We start from the raw sequence: 25,527 nt of genomic DNA, 5'->3' as shown, positions 1-25,527 counted from the left end.
ACAGATTTCTGTCTTCCAATCTGTCGTGAGATGTGTGAGGATAAACATTTGCCGTCTGTCTCTCTGTGTGGCTTTATTGAACGACATGATGAGAGTTGATATCACCATGGATCATGCTGCTACCTGGTGGAGCAGAGGAGGCTGGGGTTGGTTGTTGCAGTGAGGTGTGTCTACCTGGTTGACTCAAACTGTCTATGGTTCCCTGAGGAAGACTGTCCGTTGTCCCACATTGAAGGATACACACTCCTTAACCTCTTTACCCATCTTTGCATCTTTACCACAGTACAGAAGTAATCACCAGTGTATGTCTCTTCCATGTCTCTCCTATCTGACCTTAGACTAATGTCTGTTTTCCTCTTTGGTCTTTCAGGTAGAAGACGCCATGCTCATGTTTGATAAAACTACTAACAGACATAGAGGTAAGTCCACCATCTGTATGTTAACATCCCTTGTGTTTTTCTTTTACGTGTATTCATGGGACAGAAAATAGCAAATTTCTGTGGCATTTTCCCTTGTTAAACAACACTGGGTGATTCATTTCACAAGGTGCCAACCTATTACAGTGCTTATCCAGACACTGGAAAACGTCCTTTAAAAATCAATAGAATGCTATTTAAAAGCTATGGCAGGCTGAGGTGTGCCTGATGTTACAGACGGTGGTGGTGGTGGGTGTCGTGTAGAGACAGGCATGGCTCTTCCTTCTCTCTGGGTGTATGTAGGGGGTTATGGAGCCAGCCGTGGGTGCTGCCTGCCTGTCTGCCTGCCTATAGCACTACCGCTCACTGCGCTGGGAGATAACAGCAGAGATAAGGCCCAGGAGCAGCGCTGTCTTTATCTCTCTCTTATCTGCTCTTTATCTGGGATTAGGGGGAGGTTTCTCTATAAAGCAGAGGACTTTCCAAAGACAGACTGTCTCCATCTCCCTCTCCCTGCAGTACAATTGGACCATCTCCACAGCCAGAAACACTACCAATTGCAGGCTAAAAGACACTAAAAGACCTGATATACAGCTGACAGACAGTCTGTGGTCTATAGTGATGTGCAGCAATGCTGATGTGATGGATAGTATGGTGACTGAAAAAGCCACAGTAGTGCAGCCATTATAAGGGCCAGTTAGCTGCAGCCATTACGTTAGCCGGCTAGACGGCTGCTTGTTAGCACTTCCCTCTTCTCCTCTCCTCTCAGAGAGGAGTGTGTGTCGTCCAGCTGCTGACAGGCATTTCCTCTCCACCTCATATACACACTGAGGCCAGACACTTCCCCTCTGTCTCTCACACTACCCAGCTTTTCTCCAAATAGTCATATCACAAACACGATCTCCTCAGCATTGAAGCAGACCTCTCTGTGAAAGTGTTGCCCAACCACATCAGCAGATGTAGAGCTTTACTCAGATTTTTTTGTGCCTTTCTGTGCGTGTGTTCACACATTTGTGAATGTGTGTGCGTTAGTGATGCTCGGGTTGAGTCATAACCCACAGTCCCCACGGTTATATCCGCTGGACGGGCGTGTTTAGGGTCATGAAATATTTTGTGGATGAAGGGCGGGTGGTTTGAATAAAGCGAGAAAACAATGCATCTTTTTTTTTAAATAAATGTATGATTCTTGTGCAATTCACATCTATAGGCTATATTGAGGATTTTCTTTCATTATTTGTATCTGGTGTTAGGCTAGTGCGTAAACGTAAACTTTAGGGCTGACTATATGCGCACCATATACACGCAAAATGCTTTTGGGAACTTGGGCAGAAAAAGTTAACGCTGATCCACTGTGGAAAAAAGGACAATATCGGAGTTGAATTCAATAAGAGAAAATCTGTGAAATGGAGAATTGACAATAAAGAGAAGGGAGGGCAGTTTGGGAAAGATTGTAAAATAAAAAGTGGTAGAGAGGCTGACAGTGCCGGCTATGATATGTGTGATGATTGTCAGGCGCTATACAAATTCGACAGTCACAAGACGGGGACATCAAATATGGCATGTTAAGGAAACTGTAGCCTACTGTTCAGATGGATTACATTTTTATTGAACTAGGCAAGTCAGTTAAGAACAAATTCTTATTTATAATGACGGACTACTGGGGAAAAGTGGGTTAACTGCCTTGTTCAGGGGCAGAACGACAGATTTTTACCTTGTCAGCTCGGGGATTCAATCCAGCAACCGAAAAATGCTCTAACCACTAAGCTACCTGCCGCCCCAAAATCTGGACACTGACTGTAGGCTAGGTCTACTGTATAACGTCTCACATAGCCTGATAGCCTATTAACTCCTGCAGAATTAAGCATTTCTTGCAGTAAAATGATAGGCCTACACCAAATGTAGCCAACATTTTTACTCTTTTTTTTACCCCTTTTTCTCCTCAAGTTTGTGATTACAATCTTGTCTCATCGCTGCAATTCTCCAACGGGCTCGGGAGAGGCGAAAGTCGAGTCATGCGTCCTCCGAAACATGACCCGCCAAGCCGCGCTTTTTAATACCCGCTCGCTTAATCCGGAAGCCAGCTGCACCAATGTGTCGGAGGAAGCACCGCTCAATGACAGAAGTCAGCCTGTAGGGGTGCTCAGCCTGCCACAAACCCCCCAGGCCAAACCCTCCCCTAACCCGGGCGAGGCTGGGACAATTGTTTGCCGCCCTATGGGACTCCCCGTCACAGCCAGTTGTAACACATCCTGGGCTTGAACACCAGGCTGTAGTGACGCCGCAACACTGCAATGCCTTAGACCGCTGCGCCACTCGGGAGGCCCTTCTTTCAGAATCTTGAGAGAATGAATGCGCGGTTAGGGACCGTCTGTAAAGCTGCTATCTTTATCAGCATCATAAAAGCTGATAGTATTTCAGCCACATAAAATATGCGTCCAAACCGAACTGAGAGATGGAAGAGAAAACTTTGCCAATACCTTATGCTGGGGACAATAAAAGGCCACTCTAAAATGTGCAGTTTTGTCACACAACACAATTCCACAGATGCCTCAAGTTTTGAGGGAGCGTGCAATTGGCATGTTGACTGTAGGAATGTCCAACAGTGCCGCATCCAACGTCATTTTAAAGAATTTGTCAGTACATCCAACCGGCCTGACAACCGCGCCAGCCCAGGATGTGTCACCACGCCAGCCCAGGACCTCCACGTACGGCTTCTTCACCTGCGGGTTCGTCTGAAGATGGGAAGGGGGGGTGCTCAGGAGTATTTGTGTCTGTAATAAAGCTCTTTTGTGGGGAAAAACTCATTCTGATTTGCTGGGCCTGGCTCCCCCAGTGGGTGGACCTGGCTCCCACCCATGGCCGCAACCCTGCCCAGACATGTGAAATCCATAGATTAGGGCCTAATGGATTTATTTAAATTACCTGATTTCCTTTTTGAACTGTAACTCAGTAAACTCTTTGAAATTGTTGCATGTTGCGTTTATATTTTTGTTCAGTATATAAGCAGAAACATATTTAAATTAGGCTTTAAAAAATCCTGCACCCCTTTCAAAAAATTGTTCTGCCGTCTCTGACTGTACAGCGCATTTTCTATATTTGCCGGTTAGGGTCAGATGCAGGTGTTAGATTTTCACTTTATCACATATAGTTTGGCGGTTGCGGATGGGTTATTAGCAATTGACGGTGAGTGCGGGTGAACAAACAGCTGACCCGGGCATCACTAGCGTGCGTGTTCATGCATGTATGCGAGTGTGTGTGTGTATGTGTCTGTGCGTAAACGTGTGTGTGTGTGCTGCCTGCTGTCAGTGTGTCTGGTAAAGCGTCTCTCTGTGAGCAGTATCTGAACTAGTGGAAGTGCTATATGAGTTTGAGTGAATCGTGATGTGAAGTGACAGAACCCAGTGTGAGGTCTGCTTTGAGACGACGAGTTGCTGCTTTTCCCTCATCTCTCTCTGACTGCACTGCTGCTCTGTCAGTGTGTGTCTGTGAAGAGGGTAGGGATGGGAGCTGAGCGGAGAGGACTGTATCAGTGTATTAGGTGTTTGCCTTTGGGCTGCCAAATGCCCTTCAAATGAAGACAATGATGGATAAGCACCCGGCCTGGCCATTTTTCTGATTCAGACCTAACAATAGTGAGAGACAGATGAAAGTCTTCCTTTGTCTTACTAGCATTTTAGTATATACTGTTATTCCTCTGGTTGGGGATTTTTCAGTTTCTCAACACATGACTCAAATTTGTGTACTCCTGTCAGTAACTTGACAGATAGAGAGACTTCATTGTGTGTATATGGCAAATGGAGAGAATACAGTTTTTCATGGTGGCTCTGAACAGAAAATGTACAGTGATATGAGGGCGATGTGTGAAGACATATTGTTCCTCGTCCTCTATATTAAGAGAGGTCGTGAGACAGGACGTATCTGGTCAAGGTATCTGCGGTGTTCCTTTGACTCTCCTGTCGTGATGGTTCCTCTGTGTGCCTTACACAGACAGGTGTGTGTGTGTGTGTGTGTGTGTGTGTGTGTGTGTGTGTGTGTGTGTGTGTGTGTGTGTGTGTGTGGTGAAGATGTGCTTTCTAATCCTCTCTCTGCGCCGCTCTTCACACTCATTTGGAGTATTCAGCAGTGTCCTTCAGACGCCACCCCTAAGGTGACTGCTGCTGAAACGACTGCTAAAACACATTTCTTTACCCCCTCGCTCCCTCCTCCCTCCCTTCTCTCTCTCTCTCTCTCTCTCCTCTCTTCTCTCTCTCTCCTCTCTCTCTCTCTTCTCTCTCCTCTCTCTCTCTCTCTCTCCTCTCCCCCTCTCTCTTTCTTTCTCTTTCCTTCTTTCTCTCTCCTCTCTCCTCTCTTCTCTCTCTCTCTCTCTCTCTTCTCTTCTCTCTCTCTCTCTCTCTCTCTCCCCCTCTCTCTTCTTTCTCTCTTCCTTCTTTCCTCTCTCCTCTCTCTCTCTTCTTCTCTCTCTTCTCTCGTCTTCCTTCTCTCTCTCCTCTCTCTCTCTCTCTCTCTCCTCCTCTCTCTCTATCTCTCTCTCTCCCTCTCTCTCTCTCTCTCTCCCTCTCTCTCTCTCTCTCTCTCTCTCTCTTCTCTCTCTCTCTCTCTCTTCTCTCTCTCTCTCTCTCTCTCTCTCTTCCCCCTCCTCTCTTTCTTTCCTTCCTTCTTCTCTCCCTTCTTCTCTCTCTCTCTCTCTCTCTCTCTTCTCTCTCCCTCTCTCCCTCTCTCTCTCTCTCTCTCTCTCTCCCTCTCTCCCTCTCTCTCCTCCTGTTAGAGGACACTCGCTGCAAGTGAAGCTCCTGACAAAGGCGAGTGCTGCACACCATCTCCCTGGCATTTAAAGGAAAAAAATAAGGGTGATTGTGTTGGGAATTTCAATGTTTCTGGCAAGCGGCATGTGCTGTCCAGAGGTTCACACCGGAGTTGAGCCATTGTTACTGCCAACCTTGCAGCACCCCCCCCCCCCCCCCCCCCCCCCACCCCCCCACCCCCCCCCCCCCCTTCTACCAACGTCACCTTTTCTCCCACCTCCCCATTCTCTCTGCTCCTCCCTCCCTCAAATCAAATACAATTGTACTGGTCGCATACACATATTTAGCAGGTGTAGTGAAATGCTTGTGTTCCTAGCTCCAACAGTGCTGTTATATCTTACAATACACAGCAATACACACAAATCTAAAAAGTAAAAGAATGGAATTAAGAGGTATAGAAATATTAGGACAAGCAATGCCGGAGTCCGGAGCATAAATATATATACATATGTGATGGGATTTATCGACAATATGAACAGAATATGTAGTATATCTGAAGAATAGTACAGTACCAGTCAAAGTTTGGACACACCTACTCATTCAAGGGTTTTTCTTTATTTTTACTATTTTCTACATTGTAGAATAATAGTGAAGACATCAAAGTATGAAATAACACATATGGAATCATCAAAAATGTTTTAAACAAATACAAATATATTTTTGATTTTAGATTCTTCAAAGTAGCCACCCTTTGCCTTAGCTTTGCACACTCTTGGCATTCTCTCAACCAGCTTCACCTGGAATGCTTTCTTGAAGGAGTCTTGAAGGAGTTCCCACATATGCTTAGCACTTGTTGGCTGCTTTTCCTTCACTCTGCGGTCCAACTCATCTCAAACCATCTCAATTGTCCATTGCACATGTTTCTTGGCCCAAGCATGTCTCTTCTTCTTTTTGGTGTTGTTTAGTAGTGGTTTCTTTGCATCAATTCGACCATGAAGGCCTGATTCATGCTGTCTCCTCTGAACAGTTGATGTTGAGATGTGTCTATTACTCCGTGAAGCATTTATTTGGGCTGCAATTTCTGAGGCTGGTAACTCTAATGAACTTATCCTCTGCAGCAGAGGTAACAATGGGTCTTTCCTGTTGCGCTCCTCATGAGAGACAGTTTCATCATAGCGCTTGATGGTCTTTGCGAAGGCTGTTGAAGAAATCTTCAAAGTTCTGTTCTTGCCATAATATGGACTTGGTCTTTTACCGAATAGGGCTATCTTCTGTATACCACCCATACCTTGTCACAACACCCTCTGGAGAGCCCTGCGTTTGCGGACAATGCAGTTGTCGTACCAGGCGGTGGTGCATCTGTAAAAGTTTGTGAGGGTCTTAGGGGTCAAGCCGATTTTCTTCAACCTCTGTGTGGGTGGATCATTTCAGATTGTCAGTAATGTGTAAGCAGAGGAACTTTACGCTTTTCACCTTCTGCACTGCGGCCCCGTCGATGTGGACAGGGCGGGGTTCAGACAATAATCCCCGAGCTTAATGATGAGTTTGGAGGGTACTGTGATGTTGAAGGCTGAGCTGTAGTCAATGAACAGCATTTTTACATACGTAGGTATTCCTCTTGTCCAGATGGGATAGGGCAGTACGATGGCGATTGAGTCATCCGTGCATCTATTGGGGCGGTATGCAAATTGCAGTGGGTCTAGGGTGTCGGGTAATGGGGAGGTGATATGATCCTTAAATACCCTCTCAAAGCACTTCATGATGAAAGAAGTGAGTGCTATGGGGCGATAGTCATTTAGCTCAGTTATCTTCACTTTCTTGGGTACAGGAACAATGGCGGACATCTTGAAGCAAGTAGTGACAACAGACTGTTATAGGGAGGGATTGAATATGTCCGTAAAGACTCCAGCCAGCTGGTCTGTGCATGCTCTGAGGACGCGGCTAGAATGAGAGCTCACAGTCCACGGGAGTGGTGGTGGCCCGCGTCGGCGGCACTTTGTTTTTCTTGAAGTGGGCGAAGAAAGGATTTAGCTTGTACGGGATCAAGACAACGGTGTCCGCGACGTGGCTGGTTTTCCCTTTATAATCCGTGATTGTCTGGCATCCCTGCCACATACGTCTCATGTCTGCGGCGTTGAATTGCGACTCCACTTTGTCTCTGTACTGACGTTTTTGCCTGTTTGCTTTCAGTTTTGCGTGAATGCTGCCATCTATCCACGTTTTTTGGTTTGGATAGGTTTTAGTTGTCACAATGGGAACAACATCCGCTATACACTTCCTAATGAACTCAGTCATCGTGTCAGTGTATACGTCAATGTTATTCCCAGAGGCGAACCGGAACATATCTCGGTCCGTGTAATCAAAACAATCTTGAAGCATCGATTCTGATTGGTCAGACCAGCGTTGAACAGTCCTTACCACGGGTACTTCCTGTTTGAGTGTCTGTCTATAGGAAGGGAGGAGCAGGATGGAGACATGATTTGATTTGCCGAAGGGAAGGCGGATAGGGCCTTGTAGCCATCCTGGAAGGAAGAGCAGCAATGGTCGAGGGATGTTGATGCGCGAGTGGCGCAGTCAATGTGTTGGTAAAATGTCTGTCGAGTTTTCTTAAGATTTGTCCCCAGCTACAGTAAATGCATCCTCAGGATATGCGGTTTCCAGTTGGTACAAAGTCCAATGAAGTTCCTTGAGAGCCGTCATGGTATCGGCTTGAGGGGGAATATACACGACTGTGACATGACCGAAGAGAATTCTCTTGGGAGGCATTCGAGTTTTAGGTATTCTAGGTTGGGTGAACTAAATAACTTGATTTCCTGTACGTTACCATAATCAGAACATGAGTAGTTAATCATGAAACAAACACTGCCTTCATTTTTACCGGAGAGTTCTTCATTTGTGTCTGCGCGATGTACTGAGAACCCAGCTGGCTGTATGGCCGGGGACAGTATATCAGGACAGAGCCATTATTATGTGAAACAGAGTATGTTACAGTCCCTGATGTCTCTCTGGAAGGAGATCCTCGACCTGGGCTCGTCTACTTTATTGTCCAAGGACTGAACATGAGCGAGTAATATACTCGGAAGCGGTGGATGGTATGCACGCCCCCTGAGTTTGACTAAAGGTCCACTCCGAATACAGTCTCTGGGATACCCTTGGGGGGTACCTACCTACTGCCCTCCCTCTCTGTCCCTCCCTCCCCATCCCTCCTATCCTCCCCATCCCTCCTTCACTCTCAACACTAGCCTCACACTCTGTATACTCACAGTGAAATGTCAGCTCCTTTTTAGCAAGGAGAAAGGAAAACATATAGTACACACACACACACTAGTTATGGCCAGAAAACACGTAGTCAACATGGTGATCGGATATGAACACTAACGCCTTGTCAGTGTGTTGAGTGTTCACAGCAGCGTGGAAGCTGTCACCCACAGCATGTGTGGTGGTGAGAGAGCACGTGCTGTAGACAGGCCTGCTGTGGTTACACACATGTACGCCCTGGGGCTAACATGCCACCCAGTCAGAAAGACCAAGCATCCAGCCAGCCATGGAGCATGGTTTACACCGTAAACCACCAATACTAACCAACTGTTACTGTACCTACCACTTATACCACCAGCAATACTCCAGGAACCTTTTAGAGTTAAAATCATTCTTTCATGTGCCTTCTTGCTCACATCCGCCAACCTGACACATGATCTACAATCTAAACAGTGATTTTACTGTCAAACTAAATTGCCATTGCCAATGAGAGTGTGGGGGAGGTGAGACCAATTGTGGGGGGTGGAGATAGTGATGAGTTGTGAAAGATAACTTTTGATTGACTGGCAGCTGCTGATATCATGGTATCAACTAAACCGGTTGAAGTCGGCTGTAAAAGTTGAAGTGATGGAATCCAATGCTCTTCCACACGGATAGTTTAATCCTCCATTAAGGATAGCTAAGACAATGCTATGGATTGCTCTTCGATTCCGTCACCCAGTACACTACAAATTCTGTGGTACGCACTTATGTCGATCATGAAACCAAATCCACAACAACCAGTTAAAGCGGCTACAGTGTAATTGTCATCCACCGGAGGTCCCAGTGAGCCTAATTGGACACCTTTTTCATTTGCTTCTGCTTAATAACAGATGAGTAGGATGATGATGAAACCCATTGAAATTACACATTATATTCCTTAACAATGGTCTGTAACCAGACGGCATCCATTTAACCGCTTTAACAAATACTGTGTAATGATTACAGGTTAAATTAGTGTTTTTTTTGAATGATGCAAGTATTAGTCATTTCTGGCAGCATGAGCAGAACTAAGAGGTTGAATAATGCTGAAGGTAAAAGTCTCATTTGGACAGAGACAGAGACAGAGACAGAGACAGAGAGCGAGACAGAGAGAAGAGAGAGAGAAGAGAGAGAGGAGAGAGAGAGAGAGAAGAGAGAGGAGAGAGAGAGAGAAGAGAGAGAGAGAGAGAGAGGATCGATTGGCGCGCAGAAGCAGCACGATTAGGTTTTCTTTGGGCTGAAAAGGCCTGGTTTGTTCCTGGAACATGAACAGAAGGCTGTATTGTGTGTGTCTGTAATTTGCTTACCTGTATCGGCAGCCCAGGGACGAATCTCAGCTCCAGCCTCTCGGTTGGCACCAAGGAGTCAATGTCACACTGCGCCAGTCTCACCTCGCTTCCAAACAACCAGGCACGGGTCTGTGCAATGCTGTGTGTGTTTGCTTCTGTCTATGTGTCGCGGGATATGTCTGTGTGACTTATGAAGATCCGTACTGTTAGTGTATATACAGTACCAGTCAAAAGTTGGATGCACCTCATTCAAGGGGTTTCTTTATTTTTACTATTTTCTACATTGTAGAATACTAGTGAAGACATCAACACTATGAAATAAAAAGAAGTATTAAACAAATCCAAATATATTTTATATTTCAGATTAGACACCCTTTGCCTTAATGACAGCTTTGCACACTCTTGGCATTCTCTCAACCAGCTTCATGAGGTAGTCACACGGAATGCATTTCAATTAACAGGTGTGCCTAGTTCAAAGTGAATTTGTCAAATGTATTTCCTTCTTAATGCATTTGAGCCAATCAGTTGTGTTGTGACAAGGTAGGGGTGGTATACAGAAGATAGCCCTACTTGGTAAAAGACCAAGTCCATATTATGTCAAGAACAGCTCAAAAAAGCAAACAGAAACAACAGTACATCATTACTTTAAGACATGAAGGTCAGTCAATATGGAAACTTCAAGAATTTAGAAAGTTTCTTCAAGTTCAGTCGCAAAAACAATCAAGAGCTATGATGAAACTGGCTCTCCTGGGAATGGAAGACCCAGAGTTACCTCTGCTGCAGAGGATACGTTCATTAGAGTTATCAACCTCAGAAATTGCAGCCCAAAAAAATGCTTCACGGAGTTCAAGTAACGGACACATCTCAACATCAACTGTTCAGAGGAGACTACGTGAATCAGGTCTTAATGGCGAATTGCTGCAAAGAAACCACTACTAAAGGCCACCAATAATAAGAAGAGACTTGCGTGGGCCAAGAAACACGAGCAATGGACATTAGATTGGTGGAAATCTGTCCTTTGGGTTGATGAGTCCAAATTTGAGATTTTTGGTTCCATCCACCGTGTCTTTGTGAGATGCAGAGTAGGTGAACGGATGATCTCCGTATGTGTGGTTCCCAACGTGAAACATGGAGGAGGTGTGATGGTGTGGGGGTGCTTTGCTGGTCACACTGTCGGTTATTTATTTAGGCACACTTAACCAGCATGGCTTCCACAGAATTCTGCAGCGAAATGCCATCCCATCTGGTTTGCGCTTAGTGGGACTATCATTTGTTTTCAACAGGACAATGACCCAAAACACACCTGCAGGCTGTGTAAGGGCTATTTGACCAAGAAGGAGAGTGATGGTGCTGCATCAGATGACCTGGCCTCCACAATCACCCGACCTCAACCCAATTGAGATGCTTTGGGATGAGTTGGACCGCAGAGTGCAGGAAAAGCAGCCAACAAGAGCTCAGCATATGTGGGAACTCCTTCAAGACTGTTGGAAAAGCATTCCAGGTGAAGCTGGTTGAGAGAATGCCAAGAGTGTTCAAAGCACTCATCAAGGCAAAGGGTGGTTACTTTGAAGAATCTCAAATATATTTGTCTTTTGGTTACTACATGATTCCATATGTGTTATTTCATAGTTTTTATGTCTTCACTATTATTCTACAATGTAGAAAATAGTTAAAATGAAGAAAAAACTCTTGAATGAGTAGGCGTGTCCAAACTTTTGACTGGTGCTGTAAGTGCTATGTCTATATGCACAGCCGTGTATGTGTGAGTGAACATGTGTATGTACAGTGCAGCATATGTTTACCTCTTGTAGCTAGAAAGTGGAAGTTATTTCTCTTGAAATGGATTGTTATGGCATTAAATACACAGTAAAGACTCAAACAATGGATGGAATATAATCAGGTGTCATAGTGTTCCGGCCATCTGGCTAAACTCCTCTCCATTATTTATTTCTCCATTGTTCATATTGAGATAATCACTGTCTCGTTGGACGATGAGAACAGCCTATAAGTGCAACCATTAGGCCTCTGTCCTCTCGTTATATAACATTCATTATTTTAAACAAAATCTCCCTTTACTTCTGCACACTCTCACCCTGGAGGCTGGGCCATGCAGGCTGCAGCCACCGCTCCCTCCCTCCCTCCCTGAGAGAGAGGCCCTCACCTGTGACGTCACACAGCCACATAAACAACTAGCAGTGGGGGATTAAAGATGGCCGTCGGAGTGGAGCCTAGCGCGGGGTGTCTGTCTGCTGGAGAGGGATTGCAGGCCCGGGGAGCATAGGAGGAAAGGAGAGGAAGGAGAGCAGAGAGACGGAGTGAGAGAGCGGCTCTGTGGGACGCCTCCTCCTGCTGGTTGGTTCCTCTGGCTGGGAGCAGCAGCCGGTGGCTTCAAAAGAGCGGCAGGCAGTCGAGGCCTCCGCTTCCAGCAATTAGAGATCACTCCAGCGGATGCCTCCCGGCCTGGCCCTCAAATCCTTCCAAAATACCCTATGATTATTACTCCACGACACAGATCATTTACCAAATGAATCCTGCACGGCTGAGAGAGAACATCCTAGTATTCTTTATATTTTGTGTCCGAGTTTTGATGAGGCTTCTCTTTGTTCCGACAAGTTAAGAGGGGATTTAGGAGACAGAGGGACCGTTTGAGTCTTAAAGATGGCGTAACTTCAGACACTCGCTTTGATATGTCAGCCAAGACGAGCGGTTGAAAAGGAAATGATCCCTTTCATTTCTTACCCAAACACTCATATATATTGGCTCTACTCGGAGCACCGCATGTGCAGCTGGGTTGTTGTTATTTGTGTGAACTGAACTATCATATCTACAGCACATTTTGTAGACCCTTGATATTGGATACAGCCCTTTACTCTGTGTAATGGCACATTTCCTACACAACCCATTTCAAACTCCAGTATTATAGTCCCACACTCAGTCGGGATGTTGACAGTGTGTGGAGGTCCTCTGTGGCCAATGACAATCTGCTAGAGAGAACAGAGAAAACAGGATGGATCTGGCTGGGAGCCCTGGGGGCGAACACCTGACACAATCCCACAGCAAATGTTATTAGATGTTCTCTAAATTTCCCCATCGCATCGTTTGAAGAGTTCCAACACCATCAACATTAGCTAGGTAAATTCTCTGCAGTATTTTCTCCCCGTGACTAACCTGATATTAGCCATTAGTGGGAATGGCATCTAAATGGCACACCTAATCATATGCATTACCCCCTCCTCCACCTGAGGGCTCGTCTCCCTGGCCTAATCACGTTGACAAAGGAAATGATGTGTTCAGTCACTCTTAATCACTGCTAGAGCTCATCCCCGCTCAGCCCCAGCCGGGGGAGTGGGCCTGCCTGTCGCTGAGCAGAGCAGAGCTGTGGAGAGGCGACCTAGCTCACGCATCCCCTTTGCCCGCCCGCTCGCCAGTGTTTACTGACCACTGGGAACAGACGTCAATTCAACATCTATTCCACGTTGGTTCAACATAATTTCATTGAAATTACATGGAACAACGTCGATTCAACCAGTGTGTGTTTAATGTGACTCATCCTGTGTCTGACTATGACTCCCATCCAGACTGAGACTCACTCACCCAGGCCATCTTACCCTCTCTACCCTCTCTACCCTCTCTTACCCTCTCTACCCTCTATTACCCTCTCTGCCCTCTCTTACCCTCTCTAACCTCTCTTACCCTCTCTACCCTCTCTACCATCTCTTACCCTCTCTACCCTCTTAACCGCTCTCTACCCTCTCTTACCCTCTTCAACCCTCTTACTAACCCTCTCTACCCCTCTCTACCTCTTCTACCCTCTCTTACCCTCTCTACCCTCTCTTACCCTCTCTACCCTCTCTACCCTCTCTTACCCTCTCTACCCACTCTTACCCTCTCTACCATCTCTACCCTCTCTAGTTAGTTTGCTGGTCATCACAGTCTCTAACAGTTCAGTGTTCTTATGACTGTGGTTTTAGCCTGAAGATGACCAGATGGCTGACTGAGCATCTACAGTGCTGGTCTCGCACGGACACTGGATGCTGGATGGGGTCAGGCATCTCTGGGTAAAAAAGATTGAGGAAGAAAGCAGTGCCTGAGGCACTTCCCTATCCTAATCTCTCACCAGGGGTGAAGCGTGTTGCCATTTAAAACATCAGTTAGTCACACTGGCTGTCTACATCGCAGCTCACCTCTGGAGAAGCATTAAGGACAGCCCACAAACACCATGTAGAAGTTAACATTTCTCTCTGTTTGCAGGTGTAAAGTTTGTGTGTGTGCGTGTGCGTGTGCGTGTGCGTGTGTGTGTGTGTGTGCGCTCGCGGGTGCATGTGCCTGTGTGAAAAGGATATTTCAGTTTTTTGATGTGTGGCATTTTCTGGTTCACTGTGTGTGTTTGTCTCTTGAGCGAGTCAACATTACATTTTCCTCTGTATCCCTGCTCCTCTATTAAAAGCAGAGATGGATTTATTTAAAAGAAAATAAGCAAACAGCCGTGCCTCGGCTGCCATGGCGGAAGAGTCTCTTCAGGAAATGAAAATACCAGCTCGGGATTGTCATCATATTGCGAGTTAGGTAACCTCTGACCTTTTAATACCCGGGAGCTCTTCTATCGGTGACCCGGCGGATGCTCTTAGAAAGTGAAACCACCGGGGAGGGTTCACACTGCTCACATCATCATTCTGAGAACACCTAATAGTGGTTTTACTGAGGTTAAAGTCCCTCTTGGGGAGATTGAGACCAGTGGCCAGGAATTCTGAGTCTACATCCACTCTGTATGGATGTGTCCACTACCTCCACATATACTGTAGCTACCAGTGTACATATATAGGGGGATGTGAATAAGACAAGCTTGACTGGTATATACTACTGTACAATAAATACATGCAGTGTGTTCATGTTCACAGTGCATCAAGGTCTACCAACAGTATATCAATGGTTGTAAAGATATTTCCTTAAAGGTAATATATTTACATGAATATTTCCTAGAATATTTTCAGGATATGCTCTACATAGCTTGCTACACGTTACCTTGACCATCATTTTCCGGTCTTGAGGCGAAGCGATGCGGTGCCTAGTGAGCCCAGTGTAGGACGGTGTGAGCAGAGCTGTGTGTGAGCTGGAAGCCCCTAAGAGTTCTCTGCTCTGTAGGTAATGGAGCTGGACTGGATCAACACACAGCAGGATGAAGGAGAGAGAGCCCCCTCGGTCGGTTCCCTCAATCTGCATTGTTGCATTTAATTATACCATGGTCTGTACCTGCCTGCGCTGTGCTGGGCTGCGAGCACCGTTTACAGCTGAGCACAGCACATGGGGGAATGCCTAAGTGTGCACTGTAAGTAGATTGTGTCGCTCTTTGTCTTCCTAACTTGTTTTTAAAACCTGCTCGCTGGGTCTCTGTTGGATAGAAGTGGGTCCTAGACAGGGAAATATGCAGGCGTTTTTACACCACTCTCAACAACAATGATGCGCCGCATTAATTACCCGCTAGCGCTTCAGAAAGCAGGGATGAGATTAGATATAGGTTTATGGTTGGACACGCTGAAACATAGGTGTATGTACACACACCCACAAATACACCCACAAATACACACACACACACACACACACACACACACACACACACACACACAGCACACAACACACACACACACACACACACACACACACACACACACACACACACCAAATCAAAGTAACACGGTAATCACCTTTAGACGTCTCTCTCTGTTATGTCCTAGCTAGCCTATTAGAGATGAGAGTAAACAGGGGATGTGTGTGTTTAGTCAGTGCAGGGCTGTTTTCTGGCAGCTTCTTGGAGGGAGCCTGAGTGGTAAATATATAATACATAGAACATCATTAGGATCTGAAGATTGCCAACAGCTGTGGAGAGCAACTCTCTCTCTGCAAGGGAAATATTGTAATTTCTCTGACCTGTGTTCTTTTTAAAAGGCCACATTTCTCTTCTCTTCCCAGTTAGGTAAGGGTCATTTTCTTCAGAACTAACTGTCTGTTTCTGTATGGAATAAGTACTATTTTTGCTAGCTAGTCCAAATGTTCAGTGAACCCTAGGTCACATCACTGGAAGACTTCAGATGGCAGCTACCTTAGATGTATTTCTTTAGTCTATTTCATTCCCTTAATTTTGTCCCATAGATTTCAGTACATGTTTCCACAATTTAAAGACCTGTCCACTCACATCCCTGGCGACACCATTGTAATACTCTCTCTCAGACAAACAATGTGAGTGCTGTGGAGAACAGGCTGACACTATGGATTTTCTTCCCTCAAAGCTAATCTTGTTGGCAATGTCAAAGAGCGACAGAGATACAGGTACCTGTCTGAATAAAGGAAACACTTGAGTAAACGAAGGATACAAAGTATATTGGAAGCAAGGGAATCCACACGTGTGGTTCCTCATTTAATTGAGAAACTAACATCCCATCATGCTTAGGGTCACGTATAAAATTGCCCAGTTGCCCATTGTTTTGGCTACCATGGCTAAAAGATCTCAGTGACTTTGAAAGAGGGGTCTTAAAGGAGCATAGTGGAGTTTAAATGGTGTGTGTGTGTGTGTGTCTCAGTCACCAGATCTCAACCCAATTGAATACTTATGGGAGGTTCTGGAGCGGCGCCACCATCAACAAAACACCAAATGATGGACTTTCTCGTGGAAGCATGGTGTCGCGTCCCTCCAATAAAGTTCCAGACACTTGTAGAATCTATGACAAGGTGCATTGAAGCTGTTTTGACGGCTCATGGTGGCGCCCTAAGACACTTTATGTTGGTGTTTCCTTTATTTTGGCAGTTACCTGTACATGGGATAAGGCAGTATCGGGCAGCTGATCAAATAGCAGTCAGCTCTGGAGGCTATAATCAGAGGATCACATCCTGTAAACCGCCGCTTTTGATGATGTTTATCTGAAACGGAGCCTCAAACCCTTCCTTCCATCCTTCATTATCCCGGAGCCTTTAATGTATCAGCTCCTGTTAAAGCGACATCACAGCCACTGCTCCTCACAACTCTTCATGAATTTCTSTCAAGTACAGATGATGTACAACTAAGCTGATTTCTGTCTGCCGTTGTTTGCATTTCTCCCATAGTTGCTTCTAAGGTCATCACAATCAGCAGCAATGCCACGGCAATCATTTTTTTCACATTTCGCAGGAAGATTGGAGGCTGAATAAAATGTACATTACTTCACCTCAAGCTGAATCCTCTACCGTTAGATTATGGGAAAAGTCCTTCTAACTCTCTATCTCTGTGCCTTGAGATTTTAAATGGCTATGGTGTTTGGTGTTATCCTGGGAATGCCTCAACTCTTAGCCCCCTATCGATCATGCCCAACATTACATTTATTTCACCAACTAAATGCTCTTCCATCTTCCATCTGCCTGCATTGACCTTCCAGATGCTCCGTTGACCAATGCCGCCCCCTTTATCTACTGATTGGCCACCTGCAGGCCCACTGATTGGCCAGTGGCGGTAGCTCCAGCTGATTGGCAGAAGAGGGGGCCAACCCCAGCTGTTGGTGGGAGTCAGCGGGAGCAGCTGCAGTGGCAGGATCAGCTACCTGATGTAAGAGCGCCTTTGAATTAATGATAAAACAGTGGTAATAACCAGCTGTTTTGAGGGCACGTGTCCCCTCCCAGCCCCAGGCCCTCCCTCAGTGCTCAGTGTGCCTGGGAAAGAACTTAACAGGCCCTCCCTCAGTGCTCAGTGTGCCTGGGGAAGAACTTAACAGGCCTCCCTCATGCTCAGTGTGCTTGGGGAAGAACTTAACAGGCCCTCCCTCAGTGCTCAGTGTGCCTGGGAGAACTTAACAGGCCCTCCCTCAGTGCTCAGTGTGCTGGGAAGAACTTAACAGGCCCTCCCTCGTGCTCAGTGTGCCTGGGGAAGAACTTAAACAGGCCCTCCCTCAGTGCTCAGTGTGCCTGGGAAACTTACAGGCTGAGATTGTCATCCTATATTCACAAGGAAGGCCCACTCACCGCTCTCCAGCTCCACCTGGTCCCATTCACCACAGATGTATCCCCAAATGCTCCACCTAGTTGATCCATCTCTCCTGACTCTCTCCCTGTGTCATGTCAGCTGGGAGCCTCTCTAGCAGAGGAGCTGCTGTAAGGGCCACGGTGAACATGGAGGGCTACGGGTTGCAACCACAGAATTCCCTTTCAGCTAGTCAGTGTATCAGAGAGTCGTCTATAACAGCCTGATGACCCTGCTCCCCTTCCACAGGGCTCTGATGGTCAGTGAGGAGTGCTGCTCTCCCATAAAGCAGCCAGTGGGAGAGGGGTCCCATAGGGTGTGTGTGTGTGTGTGTGGTGTGTGTGTGTGTGTGTGTGTGTGTGTGTGTGTGTTGTGTGTGTGTGTGTGTGTGTGTGTGTGTGTGTGTGTGTGGTGTGTGTGTGTGTGTGGTGTGTGTGTGTGTGTGTGTGTGTGTGTGTGTGCGTGGTGTGTTTGTGGTCTGTAATTTATTTATTTTTTAATTTTTCACCTTTATTTAACCAGTAGGTTCAGATTGAGCACGACTTCTCATTTACAACTGCGACCTGGCCAAGATAAAGCAAAGCAGTTTTACAAAAATAACAACACAGAGTTGCACATGGGATAAACAAACGTACAGTCAATAATACAATATAAAAATCTATATACAGTGTGTGCAAATGTTGTAGGATTAGGGAGGTAAGACAATAAATAGGCCATAGTGGCAAAATAATTACAATTTAGCATTAACACTGGAGTGATAGATGTGCAGATGATGATGTGCAAGTAGGGATCCTAGGGTGCAAAAGAGCAAAAATAAATAACAATATGGGGATGAGGTAGGTAGTTGTGTGGGCTATTTACAGATGGGCTATGTACAGGTGCAGTGATCTGTGAGCTGCTCTGACAGCTGGTGCTTAAAGCTAGTGAGGGAGATATGAGTCTCCAGCTTCAGTGATTTTTGCAATTATTTCCAGTCATTAGCAGCAGAGAACTGGAAGGAAAGGCGACCAAAGTAAGTGTTGGCTTTGGGGATGAGCAGTGAAATATACCTGCTGGAGCGCGTGCTACGGGTGGATGTTGCTATGGTGACCAGTGAGCTGAGATAAGGCGGGGTGAATGGGCAGAGAGGGTGAGTTAGGTACGCACAGGACCTGAGTTCGAGGCTGGGGCCGACAGATAAACAAAAAGAGGTACCGCGTTAGTGAACGGTCCAGCAGGCATCAGCTGTGTAGCCGAGTGATCATAGGGTCCAATGAGCAGCAATAGGTGAGTCAGGGAGCCGTTCGGTAGTCGCTACTACGCTAGACGAGCGGGAGACAACTGCGTTCAGAAAGCTAGCGGGCCGGGTCTAGCAGATGGGTCTTCGGCAACATCGCAACGGAAAGGCCAGTTGAAACCACATCGGACGATTACGTCGGCAGACCAGTTGTGATGGATCGGCGGGGCTCCGTGTCGACAATATAGGGGCCAGGCCAATTGGCAAAAGAGGTATTGTAGCCCAAGAAGTTAGCTGGTATATGGGCCAGGCTAGCTCAAGGGTAACTGGTGCTTGCTTCGGGACAGAGGCGTTAGCTAACAGTAGCCACTCGATTGCAGCTAGCTAGCTGCGATGATCCGGTGTAATGGTCCAGAGCTTGCGGCAGGAATCCAGTGATGTGGTAGAGAGAAGCAGTCCGATATGCTCTGGGATGATATCGTGCTGTGCAGACTGGCAGGTATTGTCCAAGCTAAAGCTGGCTGGTGTCCAAGCTAAAGGTGAAGACTGCTAGCCGTGGCTAGTTAGCTGACTAGCTCCTGATGGAGGTTCCAGTTATAAGGAATAAAAATTGCAGATCCGTACCACATTGGGTGAGGTGGGTTGCAGAAAAGTATATTTAGTTCATAGATAGAAAGTCAGATTAAAATATATATGAAAAAATAACATTTACACGTGATAAGACACGGGATAAGACAAAGACAAACACACGTCCGACTGCGACGATGCTACGTCATCTTGGAAGGTAATAAGGTGTACCCATCTGAACAAGTTCCACAGACATGTGACTAACAGAATGGAATAATGTGTCCCTGAACAAAGGGGGGTTGGGGTCAAAATCAAAAGTAACAGTGGCCACCAGCTGCATTAACTTCTTATGGCTGCAATCCCGTTAACGGGATGATATGACAACAGCCAGTGAAAGTGCACAGCGCCAAATTCAAACAACAGAAATCTCATAATTAAAATTCCTCTAACATACATGTATCTTATACCATTTTAAAGGTAATCTTGTTGTTAATCCCACCAAAGTCTCCGATTTCAAATAGGCTTTTCAGCGAAAGCACCACAAACAATTATGTTAGATCGCCACCAACTCACAGAAAAATTTGATGATCTTCATCAGATGACACTCATAGGACTTCATGTTACACAATACATATATGTCTTGTTCGATTAAATTCATATTTATATCCAAAAATCTCAGTTTACATTGGCGCCATGTTCAGAAATGCCTCCAAAATATCCGGAGAAATTGCAGAGAGCCACGTCAAATAACAGAAATACTCATCATAAACTTTGATGAAAGATACATGTTTTACATAGAATTAAAGATACACTTGTTCTTAATGCAACCGCTGTGTCAGATTTCAAAAAGCTTTACGGCAAAATATTCAATAATCTGAAAACAGCGTTCAGCCACAAAAGCAAGCCAAATTGTGCAGTCAACAAAACTCATAAAAAGCATTATAAATCTTCACTTTCCTTTGCTGATCTTCGTCGGAATGCACTCCCAGGACTCCCACTTCCACAAGAAATGTTTGTTTTGTTCGGTAATGTCCATCATTTATGTCCAAATAGCTATTTTTGGTAGCGTGTTTGGTAAACAAATCCAACGTCAGGAAGCACGTTCACTAAAAGCTGACGAAATGTCCAAAAGTTCCYTAACAGTCAGTAGAAACATGTCAAACGATGTATTGAATCAATCTTTAGAATGTTTTTAACATAAATCTTGAATAACGTTCCAACCGGAGAATTACATTGACTTCAGATGAGCGATGGAACAGAGCTCCCTCTCATGTGAACGCYCATGGTCAAAGCATGGTCAGGTCATGGCAGACCTGACTAATTCCCCTCTCCTTCTGCCCCCCTTCACAGTAGAGGCATCAGACAAGGTTCTACAGACTGTTGACATCTAGTGGAAGCCGTAGGAAGTGCAAACTCATCCATATCTTGCTGTGATTTCAATAGGATCTTGGTTGAAAATCGACCAGCCTCAGAGTTCCCACTTCCTGTTTGGATTTTTTCTCAGGATTTTGCCTGCCATATGAGTTCTGTTATACTCACAGACATAATTCAAACAGTTTTAGAAAATTCAGAGTGGTTTCTATCCAATACTAATAATAATATGCATATATTAGCAACTATGACTGAGGAGCAGGCAGTTTACTCTGGTCACCTCTGTGCACCTTTCATCCAAGCTACTCAATACTGCCCCTGCAGCCAAAAGAAGTTAAGTCGTGCAGTGCATCTCCTCCTCATGGACTGCACCAGATTTGCCAGTTCTTGCTGTGAGATGTTACCCCACTCTTCCACCAAGGCACCTGCAAGTTCACGGACATTTCTGGGGGGAATGGCCCTAGCCCTCACCCTCCGATCCAACAGGTCCCAGACGTGCTCAATTGGATTGAGATCTGGGCTCTTCGCTGGCCATGGCAGAACACTGACATTCCTGTCTTGCAGGAAATCACGCACAGAACGAGCACTATGGCTGGTGGCATTGTCATGCTGGAGGGTCATGTGTTATGATTTTTATGAATAATGACTAAATGATGTATACATTTAACGTAGAACTATAACTAACAGAATTTTACCCTGTCACTGTATGATTGTGTGAAATTTATTAGAATCATAAATCTATAAATCTGATGTGTGTAGTTTTAGTCAGAAGGACTTTTTGTTCCTTTTTAGTATGTAAGCAGGGTGCAAGTGTGAAACAAATGATGAGAGGAGCTATCGACAGACAAGCTGTACTACTGTGTTCCTTTCACGACATTCTGTCCCCACCCAGGGAGGGGAGAGACCTTGGGCTTGTAGTAGATTGTATAACAGGTGGCAGACAATGTATGAGAAGGAGAAGACTTGTGAACTATATTGTCATTGTCTTAGAGGGACAGTTATGACGAAATGAGAGGTATATAAACCAATGTACATGTAAGGATGGGCAGAGCTCTCGTAAATAAACATGCTGACTATGTAGACTGGCCTCTGTCTGTTTCATTTTAATAAGAACCTTACACATTCTTAGTAACAGACAGAGTACTTTAATTGAAGTTCAGTTTATGAACATTGAGAACAAAATTCTCATGACATCATGTCAGGATGAGCCTGCAGGAAGGGTACCACACGAGGGAGGAGGATGTCTGTAAGGCACAGTGTTGAGATTGCCTGCAATGACAACAAGCTCAGTCCGAGGATGCTGTGACACACCGCCCCAGACCATGACGGACCCTCCACCTCCAAATTGATCCCGCTCCAGAGTACAGGCCTCGGTGTAACGCTCATTCCTTCGATGATAAACGGGAATCCGACAATCACCCCTTGTGAGACAAAACTGCGTCTCGTCAGTGAAGAGCACTTTTTGCCAGTCCTGTCTGGTCCAGCGATGGTGGGTTTGTGCCCATTAGCGACGTTGTTGCCGGTGATGTCTGGTGAGGACCTGCCTTACAACAGGCCTACAAGCCCTCAGTCCAGCCTCTCTCAGCCTATTTCGGACAGTCTGAGCACTGATGGAGGGATAGTGCGTTCCTGGTGTAACTCGGGCAGTTGTTGTTGCCATCCTGTACCTGTCCCGCAGGTGTGATGTTCGGATGTACCGATCCTGTGCAGGTGTTGTTACACGTGGTCTGCCACTGCGAGGACAATCAGCTGTCCGTCCTGTCTCCCTGTAGCGTTGTCTAAGGCGTCTCAGTACGGACATTGCAATTTATTGCCCTGGCCACATCTGCAGTCCTCATGCCTCCTTGCAGCATGCCTAAGGCACGTTCACACAGAAAAGCAGGGAACCTGGGCATCTTTCTTTTGGTGTTTTTCAGAGTCAGTAGAAGGCCTCTTTAGTGTCCTAAGTTTTCATAACTGTGACCTTAATTGCCTACAGTCTGTGAGCTGTTAGTGTCTTAACCACCATTCCGCAGGTGCATGTTCATTAATTGTTCATGGTTCATTGAACAAGCATAGGAAACAGTGTTAAAACCCTTTACAATGAATATCTGTGAAGTTATTTGGATTTTATCGAATTATCCTGAAAGACAGCGTCCTGAAAAAGTTTCTTATTTTGCTGAGTTTATGAACACAGCCCTCTAATGTGCAGATAGGGAAAGAGAGAGGGCATTTTCCGGTTAAGAGCGTTGGGACAGTAACCAAAAGGTCGCTGGTTCGAATCCCTGAGCTGACTAGGTGAAAAATCTTAACCCTAATTGATAGTGGCTGATCCCTGGCTGTGACCCCCTTCTCCGAGGGTTTCTCGGGGTGATAAGCAAAAAAAATCCTGCAATTCACAAGTATATAATACACATTTGTGCATGTGTTAAATAGGACAAATGTATCCTCCTTCCTCTCCTCCTCCTCCTTCCTCTCTTCTTTGTGTGTGCACCTAAAGTAGCCTAGCACTTCTCTCAAATCAAATCAAATTGTATTAGTCACATGTGCCGAATACAACAGGTGTAGACCTTACAGTGAAATGCTTACTTCTAAGCCCTTAACCAACAATGCAGTTTTAAGAAAATACCAACAAAAAAAGTAAGAGATAAGAATAACAAATAATTAAAGAGCAGCAGTAAATAACAATAGTGGGGCTATATACAGGGGGTACCGGTACAGAGTCAGTGTGCGGGGGCACCGGTGTCGAGGTAATTGAGTTAATATGTACATGTAGGTAGAGTTATTAAAGTGACTATGCATAGATGACATCAGAGAGTGGCATTTTTAGCGTGTGTTTGGAATGAGGCCCACATGCTTCCAAGTGTTGAACGTGCTTGTGACACAAGAGACACGGACGGAAGGCACACACCAACACACACGCATGCACACATGCGCACCACACAGGGAGTGCTGCTAAGACAGTGGTTGTGTGTCGAGTGTAGAGGCAGCCCCTGAAGCAAGGCAGAACTACACAGCCCCCATATGAAAGCCTCTCTCACATGAGCTCCCTCCCCAGGCCGCCTGACAGCAGAGCACACTGAACCTCCTTCTCTTCCTCTCTTTCAAAGCCACCTGAACAAACACCCTTTATTCGCTCCATTCTTCCAGCAGACACTTATCAAAAGCAGCCTATGTGATACTGTGGGAGTCCAAACGGCACACCACACCTTTCAAGCACATTGGAGGGAGGAAGAAAAAAAGTGCTGGGAGAAGAGAGAGAGATGAAACACATTTAACCAGTGTTCGAGGTACTACACACAACTATTAATTGATGGCAATACACCACCACTGTTTTTAGGGGCACTGCCTATTAAGTAGGCTTGTAGCATGTGAATGAAGATAGAACAATTGAGATATGAAACGCAATTGTAATACGAGCACACGTGCACACGCATGCATGCACGCGCACACACGCCACATACACACACACCTCCCTCCGCTCTGTCCCTCTCCAGTGCTCAGATGACATTTCATCCTTCATTGAGGTACAATAGAGAGAACACAGGGGTATTAAACATGATATCATCCCACTTGCATGTCTGTGGTGACCTCACTAATAAGTGGCCCTCATGAATATTATGAGATTCCATGTTGGAGGGCCACGAATGGCCGGGCCCCGGCTCCACTCAGCACAAATAAACGGCCCCACCAGAGAGAGAGAGAGAGAAGAGAGAGCGAGAGAGAGAGAGAGAGAAGAGAGAGAGAGAGAGAGAGAGAGAGAGAGAGCGAGAGAGAAGAGAGAGAGAGAGAAAGCGAGAGAGCCAAGTGCCACCACTGAAATACGCGGCCTGATAATGGCTGATAGCACTCAGGGCCTGTTCAATTTCCAAATTCTGATTTATTTTCAATCATTTTCATGTTTTCTTTCCTTCACCAAGCTACAGCAACCATTAAAAACAAGGGAAGGGAGGGAGGTCGAAGCGGTTTGGCAAAGTACGCCCTTGACAGGAAGCAAATAGCATTGAGGAAATCCCACCCTTTATACACCCCTCCTCACCCCACACTAACACACTCAGAACCTGTCAAGCTCAACCAACCGATGAGAAGACGGCGACGGACGGATTCTCTGAGGAGAGACAAGCGCCACGTTCACTCAATTAGCACAGCACCGCCGTTACTACGCCAACAGGAGATGAAATCCTCACTATGATTGGCAACCTGTCAGTCCAGCTGCAGAGGTGGAAAACAACGTAATAGCACCCACAATAATATAAATTGAATAAACAAATAAATAGATGGAACAAAACGGCAGCCCAGGGCTCTGCATTAGAGAGAGAGGCAGGCGTTGAAAAGGGGGCGCATAATGTGAAAGAGTTGCCTGTATGCAACTGCTCGGCCTCCGACAGCAAGGCACTACAAAGGGTAGTGCGTATGGCCCAGCACATCACTGGGGCCAAGGTTCCTACCATCCAGGACCTATATACTAGGTTGGTGTCAGGAAGGCCCTAAAAATTGTCAAAGTATCCAGCCACCCTAGTCAAAGACTGTCTCTCTGCTACCGCACGGCAAGCGGTACCGGAGCGCCAAGTCTAGGTCCAAGAGGCTTCTAAACAGCTTCTACCCCCAAGCCATAAGACTCCTGAACATCTAGTCAAATGGCTACCCAGACTATTTGCATTGCCCCCCCCCCCCCCCTCTCCACTTC

General features: G+C 45.9%; 1 protein-coding gene across 1 annotated transcript in view; it reads left to right on the top strand.

The window, feature by feature from the left end:
- The window catches only part of LOC111950941 (RNA-binding protein Musashi homolog 2-like), a 233,891-nt gene that overhangs the window by 193,760 nt on the left and 14,604 nt on the right, over window positions 1–25,527 (top strand). Inside the window, exon 7 of the mRNA XM_023968898.2 lies at window positions 371–434. Coding sequence (XP_023824666.1) covers window positions 371–434 — 64 coding nt within the window. The remainder of the gene's footprint in view (window positions 1–370; window positions 435–25,527) is intronic.

This window comes from Salvelinus sp. IW2-2015, linkage group LG23 (assembly GCF_002910315.2).
Source record: "Salvelinus sp. IW2-2015 linkage group LG23, ASM291031v2, whole genome shotgun sequence".
In the NCBI taxonomy this organism is placed as follows: Eukaryota; Metazoa; Chordata; class Actinopteri; order Salmoniformes; family Salmonidae; genus Salvelinus; species Salvelinus sp. IW2-2015.
This window is presented reverse-complemented; position numbering and strand designations above follow the sequence as displayed.